The sequence below is a fragment of the Cottoperca gobio genome, chromosome 2, assembly GCF_900634415.1.
Source record: "Cottoperca gobio chromosome 2, fCotGob3.1, whole genome shotgun sequence".
Lineage (NCBI taxonomy): Eukaryota > Metazoa > Chordata > Actinopteri > Perciformes > Bovichtidae > Cottoperca > Cottoperca gobio.
In genome coordinates this window covers 23794-51647 of record NC_041356.1, presented here as the reverse complement: position 1 = coordinate 51647, position 27854 = coordinate 23794, and the positions used below count along the sequence as shown (strand labels likewise).

The following is a 27854-nucleotide window of genomic DNA, read 5'->3' as shown; positions in this document are numbered from 1 at the left end:
TGCTACACTTTATTTTATTTTTCTAAAATTAAGGACTATATTTTATATATTATATTTTAATACGGCCACTATGTCACTTATACTAAAACATAACAAAGGCTCAACACACCCTTCTAATTATCTCTTTAATCAATACAGACTTAATTACCAAAGATTTAGCCGCAAGGATTGAAACAGCAACCTCCATTTTAATCCACCCAGACTAAACAGGCTTGCTTCATCAAAAACAGACACGCTTCCGATAATACTCGTAGACTGTTAAACCTGATCAATCTATCACAGCAAACAAAAGAAAAACAAAAAAAACACTGTAATTGTATCCCTAGATGCCGAAAAAGCTCTGTGACTGTTCTGACAATTTAAAAGGGATTTTGTGTCTGTGAGTCTTTGTCATATAATCTGTTTGTGTGTCAACAGGGCTCAGATTGCCAGGGCACAAATTTGCCTAAAATTGACCGCTGGAGAACACCACATGAGATAAAGTTATTTTTGGAGCTATTTTGGACAAACACTCAATAAAATAAATGCAACAATTCGACAATCTATCTAACTGCAGGTGAGCTAATGCCAAAACTAAAATCTAAATCTAAATGTATACAGGTACCTAGGGGAGGATTAACATGTAAGTGTGTATGTACAAACAGAATACTAATAATACTAAACCAAACCCATCCTGCAAAACTAGTCTGAAATGCATCCAAACCCAAACAGATCACGCCCTCTGCTTATTTTATTTGTATTTCCCTCTCGCTTATCTTTTCTCTTAGCCTTCTCTTCCTCATTTTAAAAAATGTAGTTATAACCTTTTATTTATTTATTAATTAATAAATGTTTTCTTATTTCTTGTGTCCTTTTTATGTTTTGTAAATCAATGACGTCTGTTTTTGCCTTTCAATTTGTCCAAATACCAAGCCCTGGTTCTGCTGCTATAGGGTTAGACTGCCGGGGACTTACACCAAGCTCCTCTCTCCTCCTCTCGCTCGCTATCTGTATACAATCAGTTCCTTTCTATCTGAATGCGCTCGTCAGTGAAGGGGGTGGGGGGCAGCGATTGTATTAGGATGGCCCTGGCTCCCCTGTTGGCCACCCCTTGGCGGCACTGGTTTGGTCCTCCTTGTCCTCTCTGTTTTGGCCTTCTGGCAGCGGTCTGTTGCTGGTGTGATGGAGGTCTTTTATGGTGTAAAATTGACTTGACAAGAACATCTGATTCAAAGTTTTTTTAAGCTTTTGTAAGAATGAAAAGTTGTCATGTAAATGCTCTTTCTAATAACTTTGAATTTTAAGAACATCTATGTTTGAGTTGAGTCAAAGATATCCCGCTAAGAAGATGCACCACTATATTGTAATTGTGCTGGTGCTGAGTTCTTTCAAGGATATCCTCAATGATCAATGATCAAAAAAAATAATTGAGATTTTTAAGTCGAAAACCATCGGTTCTTTTTTTCCAGGTGTCAAGACATCTGTCTCTGAGATAGCTGCCTCCACCCCAACACAGTGGAGATCAATATAATTTAGTTTGTGGTGTCCACAGCATTGAAAACTGGGGACAGTTCTGTGGATTAGACTTTATAACAGATTTTGGAAGTGTTTTTAGAAACAGATCTCAAAACCTGAAAAAATATAACTAGAAGTATTCAAATCCATTTATATTATCATCTCTTTGGACTTTTGGTAAGCATCTCCTTCTGATTACGTGCTGTGGAGCAGGTAAATCTGACTCAATGCAGATATGATCCTCATATATCGGTCTATGCAGTACTGTACTGTATGCCTCAGCATCTGTGCAGCCCCAATCCATCTGAACTTTGGGCCAGATGTTGCCGCAACCCATTAACTCCCCAGAATGCCACGCTCTGCATGAGAAGTATGTACTCTGTGTTTGTGAGTGTGCTATCTAGAACATTACTGTGGCTTCTCTTCAGGCTCTTTTTAGGCCAACACACACATAACATTACTCTCCAAACTTCACATTTGAGCTCACAGTTTAGGTTAATTACAGGGACTCACTCAATGCTTTATTTTCTGAAGAGGAAAAGCCCAGTTTTAAAACCTAGGTACAAACTATGTGCAGACTTAATATTCACAGAGATGGAGGATGGAGGCTACAAACTACGACTGACCTGTGTATATTTGGCCATAGGGCTGGACTCAACAGCGTACACTTTGGTGGCTCCTGCCTGGACTGCAAAGAAAGACAGAATAGAAGAACCACAACACACATCCAGAACCACCTACAGAGACATGAAGAGAAAGCGAGAACTGGTTAGGCTTGTGTGATCTTTTAATGACAGTTAGAACACTTTTAAAAAACATATCTACTGTATATACGTATATTTAAGCAATAGCTCACGACAGGCCATGGTATATGGTCATTATATCACAGTTAAGGGGCATGGTTTGGCCCGACGCGAATCAACCCCCTTAACTGTGATATAATGACCATATATGAAGGTCTGAAGTGAGCTATTGCTTTCATAAAACGGTTATCACGTGTGGCAATATGAAAGAAAAATACACACTCCAATTTAAATAGTTTTTATTATTAAATAATGATGTTCAAAATAAAATAGTCCCTCCGTTGCCTTCTGCACAAAACATAGTGCGAGGACACCTGGCCATCATCGATTAATCTGCGTTAATATTTTTAACACGTTCTTTTTTCTGTGATTAATTCATCGAAATGAACGCGTTAATTCGATAGCCCTACTGACCTCCAACAAACCTAACTCCCCTAACACTGCACCTGTCCAGCGTAATCTTTGCTCTCTCTCTCCCTCCTCTCTTGCCTCAGCTGTCCTCTCAGCCCTCCCTTCATCTGAATCCTTCTCACTCATGCTTGCTAACTCTACCACAGACACTCTCCTCACTACTCTGTCCTCGTCTCTGGACTCTCTCTGTCCTCTCATCTTGCAGCAGGTTCGCCAGTCCCCTCCAGCTCTCAGTACGTGCTGACAGAGCCATCCTACGGGCAGCTGAAAGAAAATGGTTGAAATCAAAGCACCCTGACAACCTCCTTAACTTTCAATCTCTTCTCTCCTCTTTCTCTTCTTCTATTTCTGAAGCAAAATGTGCTTTATTCTAATCTAAAATTCAATCCTCTTTCTCCTGTTTGCTATTGTCACAAGCTGGTTTTCGTGTTTCCTGTTTTATTTTGAAATGTTCACTTCCCCTTGTGTCTTGTTTTGTTTTACTTCCTTTTGTGTTTTTTCCCTGTCTCTGATTGTTAATTTGACCCTCCTGTGTCCACTCATCATGCCCTTGTGCTTTTGCCTTTCTCCCCAGCTTTGTCTTGTTTCCTCGTTTGGTGTCTGTGTGTATATATCCTGGTCTGTCTCATTGTTCCTTGTCGGTTTGTCAGTAATGTTACCTGGTGTCCCTCTAGTGTCCTTCCCTGTGTCTTCCCTGTGTCTTCCTCGGTTTGGTTTGTGTTACTTTGTATTTTTATACTTTTGTACTTTTGCACTTTGGATTCAGCTTTTGTTATATTAAAGGCTCGCTTTTTGTTATATCAAACAAGGTGTGGTCCACTCCTACACCACAACGTGACAGTACAAACCGACCAGGTATGGACCCAGCAGTAACCATGGAGGAGGAACTCTATGACCTCTCGTACACCCTGATGTGTATCCACGGGGAGTGGAGGAGTTTCCTGTTGGAATGTCAAACAGGCTGCCTTAAGATTGGCGCACAGAGAAGTGGCTGCTAAATCCGGTCTAAAGAGCCTTTTGCCTGGGTGACTTCAGGATTTTGTTAACACTCCTCAAGTTCAGCCTAATTATGAACCGGCTAGCCTCCGTTCCGAGGAGGTTCAGCAGACTAGTCCGTACAGGGGGAACCTGTAGCCTGCCGATCCTCCTGCTCCAGCCCCTGACCCATTCCTGGGCACTCGCCTGGCCCTGGGAGGTCCTCTGAGTGTTCAGAGGGCCTTCAGGCCTTTAAGGAGGCGATTTGGCAATACCAGCCGCCGTCAGGTCGGCCGTGTTCCTGTTGCCGGACCTTCGCAAACTACAGTTTAGACTCCCGCTGCCGGACCTCCGCGGACTCCCGCTGCCGGACCTCCGCGGACTCCCGCTGCGGACTCCCGCTGCCGGACCTCCGCGGACTCCCGCTGCCGGACCTCCGCAGACTCCCGCTGCCGGACCTCGGCAGACATCCGCTCCAGCTCCTGCCGGACAGCTGCAGACCCCAGCTGTTCCCCAGCTGCCCCTCGAGGCTCCAGCTGTTCCCCAGCTTTCCCCCGAGACCCAAGCTCCTGTGCTCCCTTTGTCCCTCAAGACTCCAGCCCCTGTACTCCCTCTGTCCGCCTTCAGCCCGGTCTCTCCGCCGGCTTCCAGCCCAGCCTCCTGAACGGCTTTGCCCGCCTTCAGCCCAGTCTTTCCTCCGGCCTCCAGCCCGGACTCCACGCCGGCCTCCTGATCGGCTCCGCCCACATCCATTCCGGCCTCCTGAGCGGCTCCACCCCCATCCATCCCGGCCTCCACGCAGGCCTCCTGAGTGGCTCCGCCCGCATCCAGCCCGGCCTCCTGATCGGCACCACCGGCCTCGTCTGCATTCAGAGCAGCCCTGGCGGCTTCGCCGGTCTCCAGCCCTGTCTCGTCGACCTCTCTACTCCCTGCCTGGACTTTCCCCATCAGTTTTGTTCTCCCCAGCTGTGTCTTGTTCCTCGTTTGGTGTCTGTGTGTATATATCCTGGTCTGTCTTATTATCCCTTGTCGGTTTGTCAGTAATGTTACCTGGTGTCTTCTTCGTGTCTTGCCCGTGCCTACTTTTGTTACTTTGTATTTTTGTACTTTGGATTCAGCTTTTGTTATATTAAAGGCTCGCTTTTTGTTATATCATCGTCTGCTGAACTGCTTTTGGGTCCTCTCCTACACCACAATATGACAGCTATCCTGGCTCCAAAATGGTGTAACGACCTCCCCACTGATATCCGGTCAGCGGAAAGTTTTCACGCCTTCTGTCGCAGACTGAATACATCTTTTTCAACTGCACCAATAAAACGAAATTCATAATAATAATTTATAAGAAATTCTGTATGTAGCACTCAAATTGGTTTGGCCTATTTGAAGCTAATGTACTCGCAAGATTCTTGCTGTTCTGAGTTTGTATCATTATGGTTGTTTGCACTTATTGTAAGTCGCTTTGGACAAAAGCGTCAGCTAAATGAAATATAATGTTATGTCTGTCGCGTGACCCACAACAACTTCCTTTTAAGTGATGTAGTTGTACAGTAGGATTGTCCATTAATTGTAGGGTTGGCTAATTGAAGTATCTTTCAGTATGCTGAAATGCAAATGACTCAATGTGTGTAGGGAAAAATGTAAGTAGCTTTGGACCAAATCAATGTTACAGGTCATTCAGCAATTACTTATGGGCGTGTATGTTATCATAACCCATAGAAATAATTTAAAATCCTTTAAGTGTTCCATGTATTACTGACTTCATTGAATAGATTTCAAAACAATACTACTTAATATTTGTACTAAATTGTACTTTACTATACTATGTTGCTGTACCCATATATTAACAAGAACAGGGGAAACCAATGGGCTGTAGCATTTATACAGTATATGTGAAATGGATGGACATTTATGTCCTGGGAAGCCTGTGAACACATATGCTTTCACCTTGTCTCTGAAGTCACTCTCATTGACTAAAATGGCTCTCTGGTAAGTGGCAGTCCTCTGGTAGTCCTGAAGCAAGGTCTGCTGCTGGGACAGACAGCTGTGGAACTACACATAACAGTGACAAAGTTTAAGTTCTTTTTCAAGCATATCTATTTACCAAAGTCAGAATTATTGAGCGGTTTACCTGGTAGCCCTGTGTAGGGGCATTTTCAATCCTTGTTTCAAACATAGTGGGATTTCTCCTAGAATGTGTTTGGCCTCTCTCTGCACCCATATTTCCGCCTTCATCCCCTGTCTTCAATAACTGCTGGAAGTTCTTCATATCTGAGAGTTAGAAAGAACAGGATGTTTCACATGTTTGAACTCCTAACTAAACCCCAGAATGATAAGCAATATGAACTTAAGCATATACTGTACAAACCAGTTGGAGTTTTGAACTGCAGAAGAAGACTCAGCTTGCCCGAGGTAACCAGGAAGGACTGTCCTCCCACCTGGCAACAGTCCATCTCCTTGGAAACGGTAAACTGGAAGACTGCTGCTCTGTTGGCTGAACACATATTGGTTTAGACCTCACACGAACAGACTCTTAAAGGGATGACAGCATCACAGCAAGGGTCCTGAAGACATGCGCACTGGAACTCTCAACAATTCTTCATTCAATATTTTGTAAACCAGACCGCCACAATACCTACTCTCTGGAGAACTGCTTCCATAATCAAAATAAACCCAGGAACTCAACCACTGCCGCTCCATCTCATGCACAATTTCCTGAGTTACAGATTGGGCAGAATCACATCACTTGCACTCGCCACTAGTGCCATAGGGTTGTGTATTGAGCCCATTCCTGTACACACTTCACACCAATTATTCCACCAGTCTGTCACTGATCACTACTCACTTCAAATAATCAGAGAAACCCAGCCATTTTTTCATAGATAAACACTCTGCTCTACTACTACTACTACTACTACTACTACTACTACTACTACTACTACTACTACTACTACTACTACTACTACTACTACTATCACACCATGGTTGCACATATGGGCAGCAATAGCTCAGTCCGTAGGGACTTGGCTTTGGAACAGGAAACATTATTGTTCTCACCTCAGCATCCCATCCTCATCAATAACCAAACAGTTGAAATGGTTGACAGTTTCAATTAGACTCAGCTTCGACCAGCAGACTACTGACGTCCAAGAAAAAGCAATCAAAGTATATCAGTCATCCGCAAGGTTAAAGGACTTTATGTTTCCCCCCATCTCCACCTTTTGTAGTATGAGCATTTTTATGCCCATTCTACTGAGCTGTTCCACTTGCTTCTTTCACATGTTATCCGTTTATAATCGGGCCAACATCACATGCATAACCTACATCGCTGCATTGATTATTGGTTGATATTGATTACACACAACCTTGCAGAGCTAAACAATAAGGCCATTGCATATAATGCAATCTCAAAAGAACAGGACATCAAACACCTACTCATTCACCACCTACAGAGAACTGAGATTAAATCCAGTATCATTTATCTTTCATCAGCCTGAGACTCAATGCTTAAAAACTCTTGAAACAAGTTGATTCATATTCATACTTACTGCACTGCCAGATATTATGTTTACTTATTTTAAGACATTAAGTAATTAATAAATACAATTACTCGTTGAGATGGATATTTATGATCATGGTCATTATGGTGTAGGAGTTGATATACTTTATCATGATATAACACTCTGCATAATCACTTTTGTTTTTAATACTCAAGTACAATTAGCTTATGTTGCATGAATGCATTCAGGACTTTTACTTGTAAAGCAGTATTTGAACATTCTGGTGTTTCTAACTTTACTTAAGTAATGGTTATGCTAAGATCCATCCATCCATCCATCGTCTACCGCTTATCCGGGATCGGGTCGCGGGGGCAGCAGCTCCAGTAAGGAACCCCAATCTTCCCTTCTCCGGGCCACATCCTCCAGCTCCGACTGGGGGATCCTGAGGCGTTCCCAGGCCAGTGAGGAGATATAATCTCTCCACCGAGTCCTGGGTCTTCCCCGGGGTCTCCTCCCAGCTGGACGTGCCTGGAACACCTCCCTAGGGAGGCGCCCAGGTGGCATCCTTACTAGATGCCCGAACCACCTCAACTGGCTCCTTTCAACGTAAAGGAGCAGCGGCTCTACTCCGAGTCTCTCACGGATGGCTGAGCTTCTCACCCTATCTCTAAGGGAGACGCCAGCCACCCGTCTGAGAAAACCCATTTCGGCCGCTTGTACCCGTGATCTCGTTCTTTCGGTCATGACCCAGCCTTCATGACCATAGGTGAGGGTAGGAACGAAGATCGACCGGTATATTGAGAGCTTTGCCTTCTGGCTCAGCTCTCTTTTCGTCACAACGGTGCGGTAAAGTGACTGTAATACCGCCCCCGCTGCGCCGATTCTCCGGCCAATCTCTCGCTCCATTGTCCCCTCACTCGCGAACAAGACCCCGAGGTACTTGAACTCCTTCACTTGGGGTAATGGCTCATTCCCTACCCGGAGTAGGCAATCCACCGGTTTCCTGCTGAGAGCCATGGCCTCAGATTTGGAGGTGCTGATCCTCATCCCAACCGCTGCACACTCGGCTGCGAACCGATCCAGTGAGTGTTGAAGGTCACAGACCGATGATGCCATAAGGACCACATCATCTGCAAAGAGCAGCGATGAGATCCTCAGGTCACCGAACTGCAACCCCTCTCCTCCACGACTACGCCTTGATATCCTATCCATGAACATCACGAACAGGATTGGTGATAAAGCGCAGCCCTGGCGGAGGCCAACATTCACGGGAAACGAGTCCGACTTACTGCCGAGTATCCGGACACAACTCTCGCTTTGGGCGTACAGGGATTGGATGGCCCTCAAAAGTGACCCCCTCACCCCATACTCCCGCAGCACCTCCCACAGTATCACCCGGGGGACCCGGTCATACGCCTTCTCCAGATCCACAAAACACATGTAGACCGGATGGGCGTACTCCCAGGCCCCCTCCAGGATCCTTGCAAGAGTAAAGAGTTGGTCTGTTGTTCCACGACCAGGACGGAATCCGCATTGTTCCTCTTCAATCAGAGGTTCGACTACCGGCCGAACCCTCCTTTCCAGTACCTTGGAGTAGACTTTACCAGGGAGGCTGAGAAGTGTGATACCCCTGTAGTTGGCACACACTCTCTGGTCCCCCTTTTTAAATAGGGGAACCACCACCCCGGTCTGCCAACCCCTAGGCACTGTCCCAGACTTCCACGCAATGTTGACGAGGCGTGTCAACCAAGACAGCCCCTCAACACCCAAAGCCTTCAGCATTTCTGGACGGATCTCATCAACCCCTGCGGCTTTGCCACTGTGGAGTTGTTTGACTACCTCAGTGACTTCCATCAGGGAAATTGACGATGATCCCCCATCAGCTTCCAGCTCTGCCTCAACCATAGAGGGCGTGTTAGTCGGATTCAGGAGTTCCTCAAAGTGCTCCTTCCAGCGGCCGATAACCTTCTCAGTTGAAGTCAGCAGGGTCCCACCCTTGCTGTACACAGCTTGGATGGTTCCTCGCTTCCCCCTCCTGAGGTGCCGGATGGTTTTCCAGAAGCACCTTGGTGCCGACCGAAAGTCCTTCTCCATAGCTTCTCCGAACTTCTCCCACACCCGCTGCTTTGCCTCTGACACGGCAGAAGCTGCCGCCCTTCTAGTCCTTCGATACCCTGCAACTGTTTCCGGAGTCCTCCCGGATAACATAACCCGGAAGGACTCCTTCTTCAGTCTTCCCTGACCACCGGGGTCCACCACGGTGTTCGAGGGTTACCGCCCCTTGAGGCACCTAAGACCTTGAGACCACAGCTCATCACCGCAGCTTCAGCAATAGAGGTTTTGAACATCGCCCACTCAGGTTCAATGCCCCCAACCTCCACAGGGATGGCTGAAAAGCTCCGCCGGAGGTGTGAGTTAAAGATCCCCAGGACAGGGGCTTCCTCCAGACGTTCCCAGTTCACCCGCACTACCCGTTTGGGTTTACCAGGTCTGTCCAGAGTCTTCCCCCACCCCTTGATCCAACTCACCACCAGATGGTGATCAGTCGACAGCTCCGCCCCTCTCTTCACCCAAGTGTCCAAAACATGCGGCCTCAGATCAGATGATACGATTACGAAATCGATCATTGACCTTTGGTCTAGGGTGCTCTGGTACCACGTGCACTTATGAGCATCCTTATGTTCGAACATGGTGTTTGTTATGGCCATTCCATGACTAGCACAGAAGTCCAACAACAAACGACCGTTCGGGTTTAGATCAGGGAGGCCCTTCCTCCCAATCACGCCTCTCCAGGTGTCTCCATCATTTCCCACGTGTGCGTTGAAGTCTCCCAGCAAGACTACGGAGTCCCCTACTGGAGCCACCTGCAGGGCTCCATTCAGGGTCTCCAAGAAGGCCGAATACTCAGAACTGCGGTTTGGGGCATAGGCACAAACAACAGTCAGAGTTTTCCCCCCCATAACCCGAAGGCGTAGGGAGGCGACCCTCTCGTCCACCGGGATAAACTCCAACGTGGCGGCGCTCAGCCGGGGGCTAGTGAGTATCCCCACCCCGGCCCGAGGCCTCACACCTTGGGCAACTCCGGAGAAGAATAGAGTCCAACCCCTATCCAGGAGTACGGTTCCAGAGCCAAGACTGTGCGTGGAGGTAAGCCCCACCAGATCCAACTGGTAGCGATCCACCTCCCGCACTAGTTCCGGCTCCTTCCCCCACAGAGAGGTGACGTTCCACGTCCCCAGAGCCAGCCTCTGCTGCCCGGGTCTGGTCCGTCGAGGTCCCTGACCATCACTGCCACCCGTGTGACAGCGCACCCGACCCCAGCGGTTTTTCCCATGAGTGGTGGGCCCACAGGATGGATGGATGGGAGGCACCACGTAGCTTCTTCGGGCTGTGCCCGACCGGGCTCCGTGGCAAACCCGGCCACCAGGCGCTCGCTGTCGGGCCCTCCCTCTGGGCCTGGCTCCAGACGGGGGCCCCGGGCTTCCTCCGGGCAGGGTCTCTCCTTTCCTTTCCCTTTCTTTCATGAAGTCGTTTTTGAACCATTCTTAGTCTGGCCCCTCGCCTGAGACCAATTTGCCTTGGGAGACCCTACCAGGAGCACTAGGCTCCAGACAACACAGCTCTCAGGTTCATAGGGACACACAAACCTCTCCACCACGATAAGGTGATGGTTCCCAGAGAGGTGCTAAGATAAGTCATGTAAATACTGGATATTAATGATCAGTTGTCCATTATGATTCTAAGATTCCATTCCTAGTTGGGTCCTTAGCTTTATCCAAACACTGCACTGTTGGCACACATTTATTTCTGCAACTACAGCCTCTGTAGTGTTTGTGTGTGTGTGTGTGTGTGTGAGCTCACCATCCTGCACAGTGAGCTGCTGAGCCTCCAGTCCTGTGGTGAGGAGCAGAGTGAGCTCCTGCTCTGCTCTCTGTCTGCACACACTGACCTGCTGTCCTTTGGTCACCTCCTCCTGGACCTCATTCAGAGCACAACACACTGGATTATATTACTGCACACTGGATAAAACCAAACTACAACAGACCAGATGCAATATGATGTCATTTGTGAAGCTACTTTAATGAACCATCTACACTATACAAATGGATGGATGGATAGTTGGATGGATAAGTGGTGAGATTGATGGATGGATGGATAGGTGGATGTGTATATAGATGGATGGATGGTTGGATAGGTGGCTGGATGAATGGGTGGATAGATGGATGGATGGATGGATGGATTGATTGATGGATGGATTGATTGGTAGATTTGTATATAGATGGATGGCTGGATGGATGGACCTTCAGAAATCAGAAGAAGCTCTCAAACTCTTAAATCAAAAATATTTCTTCATTCAACATGACAAACCTCTTCTTTGTTAAGGCCAACCACAAAAAAATGTCATATTTACATGTACATGATGTCAGAATTAATAATGCCGTGTAAACAAAAAGGACATTTAGTCAGTAATAATTGATTATCAGGCTAAGAAAGCCAGAAAGATCCTGTTAATTACTTAATCATATAAAGTAAATCAACTGAGTCAGCAGGAAAAAAAAATTGCAAAACCAAGGATACGTTGATTTTCAACGTTTCTGAACCAAAAATAAGTTTCATATGAGCAGGAATGCTCAATGCCACGTGATTAATGTTGTGGAACGGTTGGTTAAGTTTAGGCAAAAACCTTAGCGCTTGTTGTACTAGCTTGATTGCAAAAACTTTGACCTTCAACGTTTCCATGATTTGCAGAAACGCACAATGCTAACATTTTCTCTTCGTCACTGGCCGATTTCGCAAATCGTAATTTTTGTAAACAAGATACCTCAGAAATCAGATTCCATCTAATGGCAGGGAATAATCAAATCAAATCAATCAAATCAAAAAACTTTATTGTCATTTCGAGATTATACAATGTACAATTCAAATGAAATTTCATTTGTCCTGGCTTACTGTAAAAGTGACTGGTCATAAATATTTAAAAGTGTCGTGGTGCTGATGCATAAATATAAAATTAAATGTGTACTTAAAATATAAATGTACTTTATATAAATAACATATATACACTCTATAAAATATATACATTTAGGAGTTCTTAGAGTGGAGTTCACATCACATTGCTCAGGAGAAAAAGTTATTTTTGGTTCAACAGTCTGACGGTTTGGGGAAAGAAACTGTTGTAGAATCTGGCTGTTCTGCTCCTTATGCTGCGGAACCTCTTGCCAGAGGGCAGCAGGGAGAACAGGCCGTGGTGGGGGTGAGTGTGGTCTTTTATAATGTTCTGGGCTCTGGTGAGGCAGCGTTTATTAGCAGTGTCTCTGATGGAAGGAAGAGACGTCATACTTCATTATAATATAATATATAATATAATCATACTTCCTTAGTGCATATAAACACATTGCTGAACACATCTGCTGCCTTTGGCTTAGCATGTTTTTTTTTTCTCATTCCTTTTTCATTTTGGTGGGTTAGGATCAAAGTGCATTAAACCAGAAGAGATTAGTTTCAGAGCTGTGCAAATTAGAACTGCATACTTTTTGATAAATAAGAGAATCTGGAACCTTAAACCACAGATTATTTACTTAAAATGCATTTTTAAAAATCACACCCCAGTTAAGAAAAGTATTATATACTGCATATACAGTGCTCCCCGTGCAGTAAACCTCCACTGTTACCTCCTCATGTGTGTCCATGTGCTCCTCCTCAGCCCTCAACTCCTCCTCCTGCAGAGAGAAGACCCTGACAAAGAAAGCCATGGACTCCTCACTCCTCTCCTCCATTCTTCAATGTGAAATGAAACTACTTTTTGGGAAAAAAGAAGAGGAGAGAGCTGAGGGGTGGAGATGGAGGAAAAGGGGAGGAGATATGGAAGAGGAAGAATTAGAGGGGAGAAGAGGGGGAAACGTTTGGAACACAAGTTGTGAAGAAACAGAAATCAACAGAATATCTGTGAAAAACATTCAATGTATATTGTAGTTTCTAAATAGAAAAGATTAAAGACAGCCAAGTGATTTCTCATAACCTGGCAACATGAGATATGTGTGTGTTTGGCACAATGATGGTCAGGTATAATTTTTATATCATGTTCACCATCTTAGGTTAACATTTGCTAATTAGGAATAAACACTACTTTAGCATGTTACCATGCTCACATTTGCTAGTAGGAATAAACACACAGCTAGGGCTGATGGGAATGTCACTGATGTTGGACAATTCCAACATCAGTCCAAAATGGACAAATTTAACCTTTTACATGATTATCACGCTAGATGAAGAGTCATCAAGGATCACTAAAGTTATTAGGACACATCATGGGTACCTTGGATATCTGTACCAAATATCATCAATCCATCCAACAGTTGTCAAGATAATTCTTTAAAGAGTAAAAGTTAGGGGATCACGGGTGGAGGTGGCCTAGTGGTTCAGCTTCCACTTACATCACAGGAATTTTGTGAGTTCAATACCAGGGCTGCCACCATTGTACCCCTGAGCAAGGTACTTAACCCCAAGTTGTTCCTGGTGGACTGTCCCTGTAGTTAATTCACTGTAATTCACTCTGGATAAGAGCATCTGCTAAATGACCTGTAATGTAATCACTAAAATCAGTAGGATTTCATTTAGAAATAAAGCCATTTCGGTCTTTCTACAGAAAAAGGTCTCCGGGACTTGGTTTAGGTTAGGATCAAAGCCAAGCTTTGTTTTACAAAGAAGATTGTCAGACAATTAATGTTAGAAACAAAATAAAATATAAATTTGTCTAACACATCATGGTGGAAGGTCAGTCGATTTACAATAACAACACTCCCTCTGCTGGATGTATAACATTACTACAAGATAACAGATGAAACATTGACACATGTCATTTTGCAAGAACATTACATTAGATAAGGAAATGCTACCAACTTCAAAGTACACATACACAGGGTGATGTAATAGTATTTCCAGCCTGTAGTACTGCATGTCTGCTATGTGTGCAAAATAGTTGTGGAACCCTTCTCCCAGTCCGTTCCTAAAAAGGTGACAGTAAAAACAATCCGGGGGAAATAATTATAATTGTGTTAATAGTTTTATTAATATTAATTATCATTAATATTTGTTAATAATCAGACTTGCTAATACCAGAACCCCAACAACTCCGCCCAGTAAAAGACATGATGGTAAGTTTAGGAGAAAAACACAAACATGCTCCTGCAGGTCCATGTTTTTTTTTTCAGAACAGTTTGAAAAGTAACTGACTTGTTTATACAGGGAAGTCTGGACCCCACTAGTTCTGTGGTGTATACCAAGCCGCGGAGCTAGATACTATAACACATGCTATTAATATTCATAGGCTACATAATGTCCTTGCTAAATATAGAAGTTCATCCGAGGTTGGCTATTTACCATCTTGTTTTTTAAAACAGGGCATTGATTCCACTTCGAGATGGCAAGTTAAGCCACATTTAACGGCTCAAATGATAGTGCTGTTTAAGATTGGACAGAGAGAAGGGGAATGACATGCAGCAAATAGCAGCAGGTCTGTTTCGAACCCCGGGCCACTGCAGCAAGCATTGGAATGTGGGTCACCTGCTCTATGAGCCACGCCACCAGGGATGTGTAATGTACACGTTGGATGTACATTTTCTTTTTAACAGATTTAGATTTGGTATCTTTACTTGCTCACAAGGAAGATGATGCTGGTGTGCATAACAATTGTTTCGCTAGTTGGCTGGCTCCATAATGATCCAATACATACGCAATACCAACAACTCAACAGCAACAATGCAATACTACGACAACAACAACCCACAAATTTGCGGTTATATATAGTGTTGATTATGAGGGGGCTCAATTGCGGTTCGCTCCCCCTTATATTTTGAATCGCACGCCAAACCTGTTCCTGAATAAGTCACAGGGTACGGCAGGTTCGGGAGGCTTCGAACGTCATCACATATGTCATCGACACAAGCCTCGATACGCGCTTCGAAGCCTCGACACGAAAGGACACATCACTAGTGTAAACTGCAGGAATGAATGTCAGGATGTGTGTATGATCTCATATGTGTGACAATGATCAAATGTGTAATGCTAAGCTAGGCTAACCACATCCTGACTCCAAGTCCCAATTTCTTATAAGAGAATGTATTTTTATTCTACTTCTGCAGAAATGCATTTGGGATAAACATATACATGATTATGATAATGATAAATGATAAATGATAAAAACTATGATAAAACTCAGCTCTTTATAGTGAGTGTATTATTAAGCCGTATTGTGACAGTGACTCGAGAGCAGGTTTGGTGCTGAAGTTTACATGGCTTATATGATTGCCTTATACAGCAGTTTGGCACAGATTCCTTTCTATATTGAATTTCACCTGTCCCTCATTCCTAACCAGAGAGGGGTGAGAAGCTCCGATCTTCTACTCATGGACCCTGTAGACACACAGTCCAGTGTGAAGCAAACATCAACGTAATCAATACACAGACACTCACTTGGCATTAATATACAGTAAAATGTATCCATGGGTGCCAATGCTTACAAAGGTCTAATTTAATCTTTTTTGTAAGGGATGAAGTAGTTTAATAGTTGGAAGAAATTAATGAATAAATACAGACAGTCTGCCTTATAAAGGAGTTTTGGGACTTCAACTATCATCATTCATGAGCCTGGATAACCTCGTAAATTCCAGAAATTCTCAAATAATAGTGAGGGCCTTCCCGTTCCTTGGCTAAAGAACCACATATTTATTGGATTATTATTAGAGACAGGCTGTCAGTTCAATTTGATTATATATATTATATAATAATGGACCATATGTTGTTGAGAAGTCTTCCCGTTTTCTAACCTGTGCTGTTGCTGCTGTTGGCTGGTATTGCAACACTTTCTCAACACTAAGCAGTCCAGTTAGCAGAATGGCTTCAGTCACACATCTAAAGGAAGCGCTTTTATTTAAGAATCTGTTGTAAATGATGATTCCTAAAAGGTACAATTGTCATGAGTTCATCCCAATCTTTTTATTTGCTGTTGCACATGTCATGGACAAACAAAGGAGACACCAAGCAGTTGAACATCCTGAATCCTGTCCACATGGACATGTATAGCTTTCCTTTCAAACTTCTGCAGCAGCCATTTTCAAGTGTACCAAACAAATGTAACCATGATCCAGAACATCAACGTTCCTCTGGACTTGGGTCAACAACATCGCAATATTTTCACACCAACAAACTCTCTCAAGGATCAACGTTTCTGTTTGCATACAGGTTCCTGTTCCTCACGCAGTAGGTCAGAAACCTGAATCTTGTATATTGTCCTCATTCACAATTCACGGTCTAGTTTTAACTCCAGATCATGTGTGGTGAGCCCAACTGCTGTTAGACTTCTTTAAACAAGGAAGCTCTTCCTTGGCACATAGCTCAGAAGCCACTCAAACCTGTCACGTAGACCGGTCGAGGGAGGACTCCAGCCATCTTGCTGCATCTTTCAGATTCTCTGTGCAGCTTTGAGAATGCACAGCACCACCGCGGTGCCCAGCAAGACTCCGGCGATGAGCCCAATCCGAATCCATGGGATAGTGTCCCACTGTGATGTCTCTCGGGTGCCTTGAAGAAGCGGAGATGGAGGGCACACATTAAAGTTTAAGTTGGTATTTACTCCTGCAACAGAAACATGACCAGTGTCGTCCGATAGCCTCTTTTCTACTTTTTTTAATATATTATAACCATATATTAATATATATTTTCATTCTTACTGAGCAAGGTTCACCTTTAATTGGTTGCGTAGAATCTTCAGGTATAATATCACTGACATTCACCTCTTCTGTCCAAAAAATGATAGGCCAGTGTGAGGTAGTGACCCAGTCCTCTGTTGTTCTGGTTGGCTCATCAGGGTGAACAACTGTATAACAAAGTAACCAAAATATGTTTTTAGTTCACTGGATTTGTAACTGTAAGATCAGCAGTTGCCTGACTATGTGTTTAACATTACACCAGTCCACAGGATTTCCCACTGAAGGGCTCTGTGATATTGCATCATTCTCTCATAATGAAAATATATTGTGCTGCAGCAGTTAGAAGAATAAGAAAGAAGATTACCAATACCTGTAGGGTTTGTTTCCAGAACAGTCAATGTGATACTCTCTGGTGTCCCAGGCCTGGGATCATCAGAATCCCTGAAAATACCATTAATAATGGTTATTACTTGCAGTAATAGTAGTAAAAGCCCATTTTATCACTGCATTCTCAATGATTTTCTTCATGCACTTACATGATGAAAGTAACTCATTCTGTCCAGAATTACTGTAATTGTAACGTCCAGTGGACAGATGTAGAAAAAGCAAAAGTGTTTTTGGTCCTGAAAGCCTTTGAAATATTTAAATAAATATGTATTTGTTAATGTCAAACAAGTGTTTATTTTTTTACACTAAAAGGCAAGATATCTCGGCCTTGGCTGCTTTGATTCCTAACATTTCATTCTCTCACAAATCCTCTAACTTTAAGAAGTTGAAATATTATATTTCTAGAGTACCCCTTTAAGGTATGAATATGAAATTGTACTTTATCAAAGCAATATATTTAAAGGCCATAACCATATTTTTCAACAGTAATAAGGAGCCAGAGATGTGACTCACACAGGTCTTATGCAAAAACTAAAAGAAACAACAGCTAATCAACCAAATATTCTCCTTAACCTATTACGTATTGTGGTAAATAGACGATCATTTTCCACCACAAATCTAACCTACTTTAAATGTTGCGCATAAAGCAGTGAACTAACCTGGTTTTATACAAACAGTGGTATTCTCCACTGTCACTCATCATTGTTGGGTTCATATGAAGATGAAATGCTTCTTTTGTGTCAAACAATAAAGTAATCCTTTGCATATCCTCAGAGTTAGACTCCTCAGCTGTAGAGAATAAATCAAAGAAAGAGATGATCCCATGAGAGACATATTATGCATATTATGTTCTTCCTTTTACTTTTGGGTTTCTATTGGAACATGTTCACATGCTTTAATGAAGACATTTTTTTCTCATACTATCTGCCTGCATACACCTGTATTCACCCTCTCTCTGAAAAGCTCTGCTTTAGCTCCCTGGTAGGCTTAAACGACATTTAATACTTTAATTTTCTTGAAACAACATTATCTAACACAGTTATTAAGCCCATTCATTCACTTATATGTAACAGTAACTATATTCTAACATCTAACATCCAAAAGTAATTATTTGACATCTGTAGTTTGAAGCTTCTTTCATAATCCTGCACTTTGAGCTTTACGTCTGTGCTTTACGGTAAGTGCGTCATTTCCGGTTGTTAATGTTTCTGTGTTGCTGGTAGTATACTTCGGCAGCTCCAGCTTGACTCAGTTAATGTTGTTATATTCTTGATCACATCGGCTAATTTCCTGTCTACCTGTCTATCTAAACATATGCTTGTACATCCTAAGCACTTACAACTCTCTCCTTATCCTCCTTCTCTTAGCGACTCTCGCTAAATCCTCAATTCTTTACGCTCCTTTCGGCTCTGCTAACGTTAGCTGCTGTAGCTTGGCAGCTAGAGATGGCATCTTCCTCTTCCTGTTATGCTCTCTCCTGCTCGGTGTGTTTCATGTTTAGCTATTGCTCTGCCTCCTTTAGTCATACTAGTATGTGTATTAAATGTAGTTTATACGTAGGGTTGGAGGCGAGTTTTAAAGGGATAGATGAGCGGCTCCGCACCATGGTTAGTCAGCGATTAGCAACTGTAGCTGTTAGCAAGCTCTCTATAGCCGGTGCGGGCCGACCAGTGGTATCTCCTGTTAGCTGTCCCCCGGCGGGGCCCGAGACCGGGTGACTGTCCGAAAGAAGTGTTATCAGAAGCCCACGGTTCAATACCAACCGCTTGCTGTTTCTAACAGGTTCTCCCCACTCAGTGACACACCAGTTGAGAAGCCAACTCTGGTTATCGGTAGCTCAATTTTGAGATACGTTCATTTTGAGACACCAGCGACGACAGTCACGTGCATTCCGGGGGCCAGAGCGGGCGACATAGAAGCACATTTGAAACTGCTGGCTAAGGCTAAACGTAAATACAGTAAGATTGTTATTCACGTCGGCGGTAATGACACGCGACTGCGTCAATCGGAGTGTACTAAAGTTAATGTGGAATCGGTGTGTACATTTGCCAAAGCAATGTCGGACTCCGTAGTTTTCTCTGGTCCTCTGCCAAATCTTCTGAATGTTTATGCCGTATGCCATCATTCCGTCGCTGGCTCTCATGGTGGTGTCCAGATAATGATGTGGGCTTCGTAGACAATTGGCGGACTTTCTGGGGAAGACCTGGTCTGATTAGGAGTGACGGCATCCATCTTACTTTGGATGGAGCAGATCTCATATCCAATAATATTACAAAGTTTATTAGTGGACCTGATCCATGACAACTCAGAGTTGAGACCAGGAGACAGAGTTGCAGTCTTACACACTTCTCTGTGCTTCTTTCCGGGCAGTCACCCACTCAAATCCCCATAGTTACTGTGTCTGCCCCACGACCACTGAAATGAATAAAATCTATGGTTAACAGAAGAGGAGTTATACATGAAAACCTAATTCAAATAAACACCACCGCTGCAAAAGTGCAACTAAATAAAAAAATTAAATGTGGGCTCTTTACATCAGATCTTTATCAACGAAAGCTGGATTGGTTAATGATTTAATATCATGAAGAATATGTCAGTCTAAATGAATCCACTCCTCCTGGTCATATTAATACTACCATTCCTCGAGGCACTGGCCGAGGAGGTGGAGTTGCGGCCATATTTCAAACCTCTTGATCAATCCTAAACCTAAACTAAATTATAACTCTTTTGAAAGCCTTGTTCTTACACTTTCAAACCCAACATGGAAAACAATAAAACCAATTTTATTTGTTACTGTGTACCGCCCTCCTGGTCCGTATTCTGAATTTTTATCTGAATTCTCAGAATTTTTATCAAGTTTAGTCCTTTAAACAGATAAAGTAATTATTGTAGGTGACTTTAATATTCATGTCGGTGTTGATAGTGACAGCCTTAATAATGCATTTATCTCAATATTAGATTCAATTGGGTTCAGTCAAAATGTACATCATCCAACTCACTGTTTAAACCACACTCTGGACCTTGTTCTGGGATATGGTGTTGAAGTTGAAGGTTTATCAGTGTGTCCGCATAATCCTCTTTTATCAGACCATTTTTTAATAACTTTTGAAGTCCTGTTATTAGGCTACAAGCCAGTAGGCAAAATATCCTACGCTCGATGTCTATGTGAAAGTGTTGTGACTAAATTGAAGGAAGTGATTCCATCAGCACTTAATTCAATACCAGGACTCAATATCAATATAACGGAGGACTCCAATGCTAACTTTAGTCCCTCCCAAATTAATCATCTTGTTGATAGCGCTGTAGCCTCACTGCAAATAACACTCGACTCTGTCGCTCCTCTAAAGAAGAAGATCATAAAACAGAAAAAGAAAGCTCCATGGCATAATTTACAAATCCGCAAACTAAAAGAAAAGTCGAGAAATCTTGAAAGTAAATGGCGTTCCACTAAATTGGAAGAATCTTGTTTAGTCTGGTTAGATCATCTTAAAACGTATAAGAAGGCTCTCTGTAATGTCAGAGCAGCTTATTACTCTTACTTAATAGAAGAAAATAAGAACAACCCCAGGTTTCTTTTCAGCACTGTAGCCAGGCTGACAGAGAGCCACAGCTCTACAGAGCCTTCTATTCCTATATCTCTCAGTAGTGACGACTTCATGAGCTTCTTTACGATAAAATTCTAATTATTAGAGACAAAATTAATCTCCTCCTGCCCTCAATTGGTAATGACTTAACTTCAACCTCCGGAATTTCAAAAACATCTGTAACTCCTGAAATATATCTAGACTGTTTTACTCCAATCAACCTTAACCAACTAACTTCAACAATCTCATCGTCTAAACCATCAAGACCCGATTCCAACTAAACTGTTTAAAGAAGTTTTACCCTTAATTAACACCTCCTTATTAAATATGATCAACCTGTCTCTATTATCTGGCTACGTACCACAATCCTTTAAAGTAGCTGTAATAAAACCACTTCTTAAAAAGCCTAGTCTTGATCCAGAGGTTTTAGCCAACTATAGACCGATATCTAACCTTCCCTTTCTCGCTAAGATCCTTGAGAAAGCAGTTGCAAAACAGTTGTGTGATTTTTTACATAATAATAGTTTATTTGAGGTTTTTCAATCTGGATTTAGAGTTCATCATAGTACAGAGACGGCACTGGTGAAAGCTAGTGTTTCTTATCAACCTGCACTATCTGCTGGCGGGAATATGAGATGCATTAAATGTATTTAGTCTAAGCCGAAACAAGGATGAAACTATGAATATACACACACAAAGAATGACCACAGGGGGGATATCAAAAGCAGAGAGCAACATTTCGCAACCAGGTAGTATTTGTGTATGTGTACATATGTGTATATATTAAAGCATAGCTAACTGCCTATAAGTGTGAAGTATATCAATAGAGAAGAAAATGGAGTGAAAGTGTAAATACATTTTAAAATAATAATAAATAAGGTCTAATGATTCTTATTACAAAAGTTCAGATCAGTCAGGAATAGGCATGATTTTTAATATTAAAGCTATTTATAGACTGTAAGAAGACTCCTTTACAGTAATATAATTCACTACATGATTACAATTGGGTAGGTAAACTGATTGAAATATGCAATAACTAAGATCAGTGTTTATGATGGAACACTAGAGCATGGAGCATTAGAATGTGCCGCCAGAGACCACCAAATGTGGGCTTTTACGGCGAGAAATGTTCTACGGTGGTGCATGCCCCCCAACCCACCTAGCTGGATACTTTTTCCCCACAGACTGGCTGCTCCATATCCTTGTTGAAATCCATAATTAATGTACATAGCCTGTCTGTACTCGTACATCTGTACATCTCTTACTCATACACATGCAAGTAATCTTTCTCTTTATTACATCAGATAATAGGTCAAATATACCTGGACATTTATGAAAATATATTTGCATCTAGGACATGATTATCCATTTGCAGTATACAGTACCTCCTTTTCTGTTGACACTATAGTGATGCCGTTCCTGGTCCACCAGATTTGCAGGTCGTTGAGGGACTGGCTTCTGGAGATCTGAACATAGCATGATAGATCCACCATGTCTCCTGCAGGCACCACTATGGAGCCCTCGACGTGTGGAACTTGTGAGAAAAGCGGAGAAAGTGGATAGCTGATTTGAAGAAGAACAACAAAGATAAAAACTTGAACTTAAGGTGTGGAAGAATTCCCTCCAGTGTGGAAGGGACTTTCTGTTGGAGACCTCATCAGGAAGCAGCCTGTTGCCTAGAATACTTAGCTGGTGCCAAACTGGTGAAAACGCAAAAACAAAAAAACTTTGAGGAATGAGGGGAAAACGCCTCTAGATACACCTGCTATTTGTTCAGAAAATGTGTATATAGGTTCATGCTACCTCAATAAAACTTTTACATTATCATAATGACATCCCATGTATATATTTCCAGCTTTCAAAATGTTTCAATGTGCATGTTTGTGTTACCCATAGTAAAAATAAAATCATTTTCAAAATCCGTTTTTACGTTTTTTGTGTGGTTTTGGGTCATATAGTTTGTCAAAATTTTAAAATAACTATCAGGTTATATACAGTAGGTGAGGTTGTGCTGAAGAAAAATACCAAACATTGACATGCTAAACATTTCTTAATGGGGTTTAGGAAGGCAGAATCAAAAGTATGCGAAAACGCCCAAATTAGCCCCGGACTCCAAAGGGTTAATAGTGTGATTCTACATACTGCTCTTTTGTCATTACCCCATATCACTAATCTTAATGATTTTAGCTATGTATGATTAATTCATACTACCAGAGGACACTACAAAATGTCAACCGTCAACCGCCAGCTTCCGCTGAGAAGCCTCTATATGCTTAGTTTAAGCACATCAAACCCTTTTTCCAGGCAAGATATTGAAGGGTTTTGCAAGGTGTTTGGAGATGTGTGAAGAATTAAATTAGAGCTTTAAGATCTCTCCTTCTTCCCCAACTACTACTCAAAAAATAATGGATTATGTGAACAACTTGGTGTTTTCCTATCCTTATTCAAGAGCAATTTTTATTTCAATTTGAGAGCATGCCTCCTTGATTTTAATGTTCAGATTTTGTAATGCTTTCATCCAAAACCATGCGCTCACACTCAAATTGCCCCTGCTTGTGCTCTGCCTCTCCTCAAACTGTATGCTCGCATTCAGATATATTGTTGCGACCACAGATTTCCTGCCCTCCAGCATTCCCCCTCTCCTCACCCTCAGCTGTTTGATATTGAACTTTATTTGAACCAGACTGACCTCTTTACAACAATCTCTACAGCTGTGTCAAATTTATCCATGCTTTTCATCATTTTTGTGGGCATTGTTCATTATAAAAATAACAAGTTAACATTTGGGCTTTAATGGGGGTTGTGCATTTTTTAACATTTTATGTGGAACTAAATGGGGCCCAAGACTATATCACACATTCGGCAAGCTGTTGGATTTGGGGAACACACACACACACCTCTGGACAAGTTGATTTTAGGAAGCTGTTTTAACACCATTCACACAGATTTTGGATTTTGTAAGATTCGGATGAATCTTACAAAAAACTAAACAGAGTCAGAGCAAATATGAAGTTGTAAAGTGTAGTTAGTCTTACACATCCATGACAGTAGCTGAGAACCACCCCTTATTCTCTCCAACTCACCCACGACTGTGAGCCATACAGTTGATATGGTTTTTCTTCCTCGCCAAATGCACTCGTACATATCAGTGTCACTGAGCAACATGCGCTGAAGGACCACAGACCAGTCTCCTTCCCTCAGTTTCTCCTCTGAGGGCATCTGGACTCGGCCCTGGAAGAAATTATGGACAGTAAATTACAAGCGTCCTCATATGGTATGAAGTGAACTTGCAATCTGTTACAGTAAAGTTCAAACAATGGCTGGTTTTGATATTTTTGATTTACAGTTAATGCATTGCTGTATATTTTAGCTGTAAATAATAAATAATAATTACAATTGAAGGGCTCTTTTTTCGTGCTTCATGCAGGTATGATATGCCACAGGGAAGTGGACCATGACTTCTCTGCATATAAATTATCTTCCAACACAGCTGACAAATCACAGAATCCACATGTATGCAGATGACAAATGTCTTCACTACTCAGTGAGAGCAACAGAGGAATATTTTGCCTTTTAGAGTGAATAAACTGTCCCTGAACCCTCAAAAACTAAATATATATTCCTTGGGCTTTCTCAGTAACTCCTGGACAATTAGCGATGGGGTTAATATCTATGAGCAGGTTGTGATTTACACATATACGTGTGATACTGGATACTTTCCTATAATCGAAAATGGAGTGCTGAAAGCATTTACAGATCAGCTGACAGGTGTTTACTAGAATATGCAACCTCTCATTACCACAAGCTGCTCTTCCAATATGTCTTAAGTGCTCCATAATCATCCCGGTCACACATCAGAATTATCAGCCCACCTGATATCATGTAGAAATCCCACAGGGCTCTGTGCTGGGCCCTATGCCCTTCACAGCCCCAAGCATTTCATACAATCATTTCATTCGGGCCCAATTAAATGATTGGACGGATTTGTAACTTTCTTGTGACAGCCACAGATATCAGATTTTTTTCTCAGAGCTTTGCTGTCGGGATGTAAAAAGTATTTGAACAAATATAACAACAAATCTTTTTGAAATACTTCAATCACCCTAGCCTTAAACATATGCTTAAAGGCATTTGACTAAGTTTGTAGGAGTTTGTGTTATTCAAAAATGTTTGTGCAACTGTTATAATCTAATAATCTGTATTGGCACTGAGAAAACATTATTAGTCAGCCATACCTCAGTCATTTAGTGTTAAATATGCCGTGTCCTTGAAGGTAGCTCCTTTATTCTTTCTACCCCATATCACAAACTTTTCATAATATGAAATCACTTCAGGTAAGTGAGTCAACATTTTACACTAAAATGAAATGATTTATAGTGTAAACCCGCACTCCACTAAACCATAGCCAACTTGATTAAACAACTGTAGATTTCAGACTGTAAATGACAGAAGGACTGCACTAACCTTATATTTGTCTCCCTCTCTTAACTCTTCTCCCCGCAGAATTGCCACATCTTCCCCCATCGCCTCCCAGTGGAAACTCCCCTCCTCCTCTCGATAGGCTGAGCCATTACAGGGCAAGATGGCCGACTCTCCGTACTCCACCAGAAGGTTCTGTGTCTGCGCTATGTGCAGAGCTGGTCAAATAGAAGTGATAAAAAAAACAGATATTAAAGTTCTGCCTTTCTGCTGCTTACAGTTCTGAAATGCAATGAAAAATGAAAGGAAATTATTTGCAACATTATTTTATTGAACAAATTAAACATTAACTGAGCACAAAAGCACCAATAAAAAAAAGGGTGACGGCTATATTTTAAAGTGCAAAGTGCAGTTTTCCGTGTTTATCCCGCAAGTTGACATCGCAATGATTATTAAAAAAACAATATTTTGTGCAGCCCTAGAGATGTCTGAAGAGGCATGGAAAAGAAAGGATGATATGGGGAGGAAGAAAAAAAGAAAGAAAAGAAGACAAAATGGGTGACGGGAAGAGAAAGAGATGGAGATGGAAGGAAGAGGGTGCAGGAGGAGAGAGATCGAGAGAAACATCAAAGGAGATGTGTCATAAAAGATGATACTTAAGTAAACTTGTGTCTGTCTCCTGTGGAACATAAAGACTCACCATTGCAGAGCCGTCCACACTGAAGACACAGCAACATGAACAACAGAGGGAGCATCGTGTACAGCGCTGAAACACAAAAGCCTCGTTCAGGATGCATTACACTCCTGCTGATTTTAAACAACAAAAGACACATCGTGTAAATAGAGTCTAAGTAGCACTAACCACTATACTTTATTTAGAGCATCTCATAAAGGAACATTCGGCGATTTGCTGCATTGTCGTCAGTTTATCACTGAACGTTAGTCATAATAATGCATTGCCGTTTAGCAATGGTTACGTTAGAAACCATTGCTTTTAAAAGTGGATATATGGTATGTGGCCAACCAACCAAAGCTCTTTACTTGCCAACATTCACACCTACACACACACACACCTACACACACACACCTACACACACACACACACACACACACACACACAGTATCACAGCCTTCAGGAGCAATTTGGGTTCAGTCCTGCCCAACGACACTTGGACTCAAATACATTTTCTGCTGGTCCATTTGTAACACTTTCCTAAAAATAAAACAAAGTCAGAAGTCCTACATAGCGTACGTTTATTTGTTAGAGGCTCCAGATTAGCGTGACTTCTATGCTCAACATTATTTAACTGGAGTTAGAAGGGTAAACATTAAACTGACGGATTCTTGAATGAAGTTGGCCGCATTTTTGTCCCACAGAAGACAGAGGTGGGCACACCAACATGAAGGTCAAACAAAAAATCTTGGCTTACCGGAAAATGTTGGTGAGATGTAAGAAGATGTGAGCAGATGATGCCTGTCACACACAGCTTGGTGTGCGTGTGTATCTGTGTGTGTGTGCTCCTGTTACAAGACAACCTCTAAATGTCAACGTGCCGCCTTCAAGTGCTGTGGGAAATTTAATAGTCAATAATGATTAATTTCTCTCATAGCGCTCGGTTATTTTTTATTTAGTATTCATTTGAACATACTATAGTGTTACTAACATGTTATAACCAACATGCTTTAGTTATGTAACATGTTACAGTTACTGTTCTCTATCCTTTAAGCGCCATTGCAACTGATAATAACAATAACAATAATAATAATAATAATAATAATAATAATAATAATAATAATAATAATAATAATAATAATAATAATAATAATACTCATAATAACAATAGTGTAATTCCGTGATACCCTTATAATTATTGAGACGTTATTGTACCATGAGAATCTCATAGCGTGTAGATAAAGACATAGAGTGAGAAGTTATGTGTTATGTATCATATGTACGTACACCTGATCAGTTTTCTAAAATATTAGACAGCACACGTGCTGAGCTGCCTCTGAGTGGGCTTCCACCACATCATGGGAACTCACTGATGATGCTTTCAGGCTCCATGGGAAAAACTAGGTTACTGCTCACCTTATTTAGGGCTATTATAGGTATTGCTGCTATTTTATATTTTTTTATTGTAGCCTGTCTGAACTCTTACTATTATAGTTATTATATTGAAGCTTACACTCATATCTTCTAACCTTGGTTTGGTTAGCCATGATACCCGTATGTGTGCAGCTTCACAGAAACGTTTACGTGTTTCTTCAGGAAGTATTATTCTAGCTAAAGCACATGTGTTAAATACAGGGTCGATAGGGGAGTTTAGTCTCGGAACGGTGAAAGGAAGTCTCATATTGTAACTCTGAAGATGGCGCCTGGCCGTAGGTTGTGTGCACTCTCGATGAACACACCTGGTGCCACAGGAGACATTAATAACAGACGCTCTTCCTGAGTCCAACGAAAAAGAAATTGTTGAACCAGGTGGTGTAGCTGCCCAAACACCATTCACAACACTTTTAAACTCAAATTGTAGGAAGTATGCTTGGAAGGAGCTGGGTTTGAGGTGCCTTATCATA

General features: G+C 42.1%; 1 protein-coding gene across 1 annotated transcript in view; it reads right to left on the bottom strand.

Moving 5' to 3' along the window:
• carm1l (coactivator-associated arginine methyltransferase 1, like) overlaps positions 1 to 27497 on the bottom strand; it is a 36851-nt gene extending 9354 nt beyond the window's left edge. Inside the window, exons 1-10 of the mRNA XM_029447439.1 lie at positions 27480 to 27497; positions 25978 to 25996; positions 25323 to 25495; positions 23942 to 24089; positions 22244 to 22392; positions 11042 to 11153; positions 6049 to 6174; positions 5812 to 5951; positions 5628 to 5732; positions 2121 to 2231 (exon numbers count right to left, since the gene is read on the bottom strand). Coding sequence (XP_029303299.1) covers positions 2121 to 2231; positions 5628 to 5732; positions 5812 to 5951; positions 6049 to 6174; positions 11042 to 11153; positions 22244 to 22392; positions 23942 to 24089; positions 25323 to 25495; positions 25978 to 25996; positions 27480 to 27497 — 1101 coding nt within the window. The remainder of the gene's footprint in view (positions 1 to 2120; positions 2232 to 5627; positions 5733 to 5811; positions 5952 to 6048; positions 6175 to 11041; positions 11154 to 22243; positions 22393 to 23941; positions 24090 to 25322; positions 25496 to 25977; positions 25997 to 27479) is intronic.
• Positions 27498 to 27854: the final 357 nt, after the last annotated feature.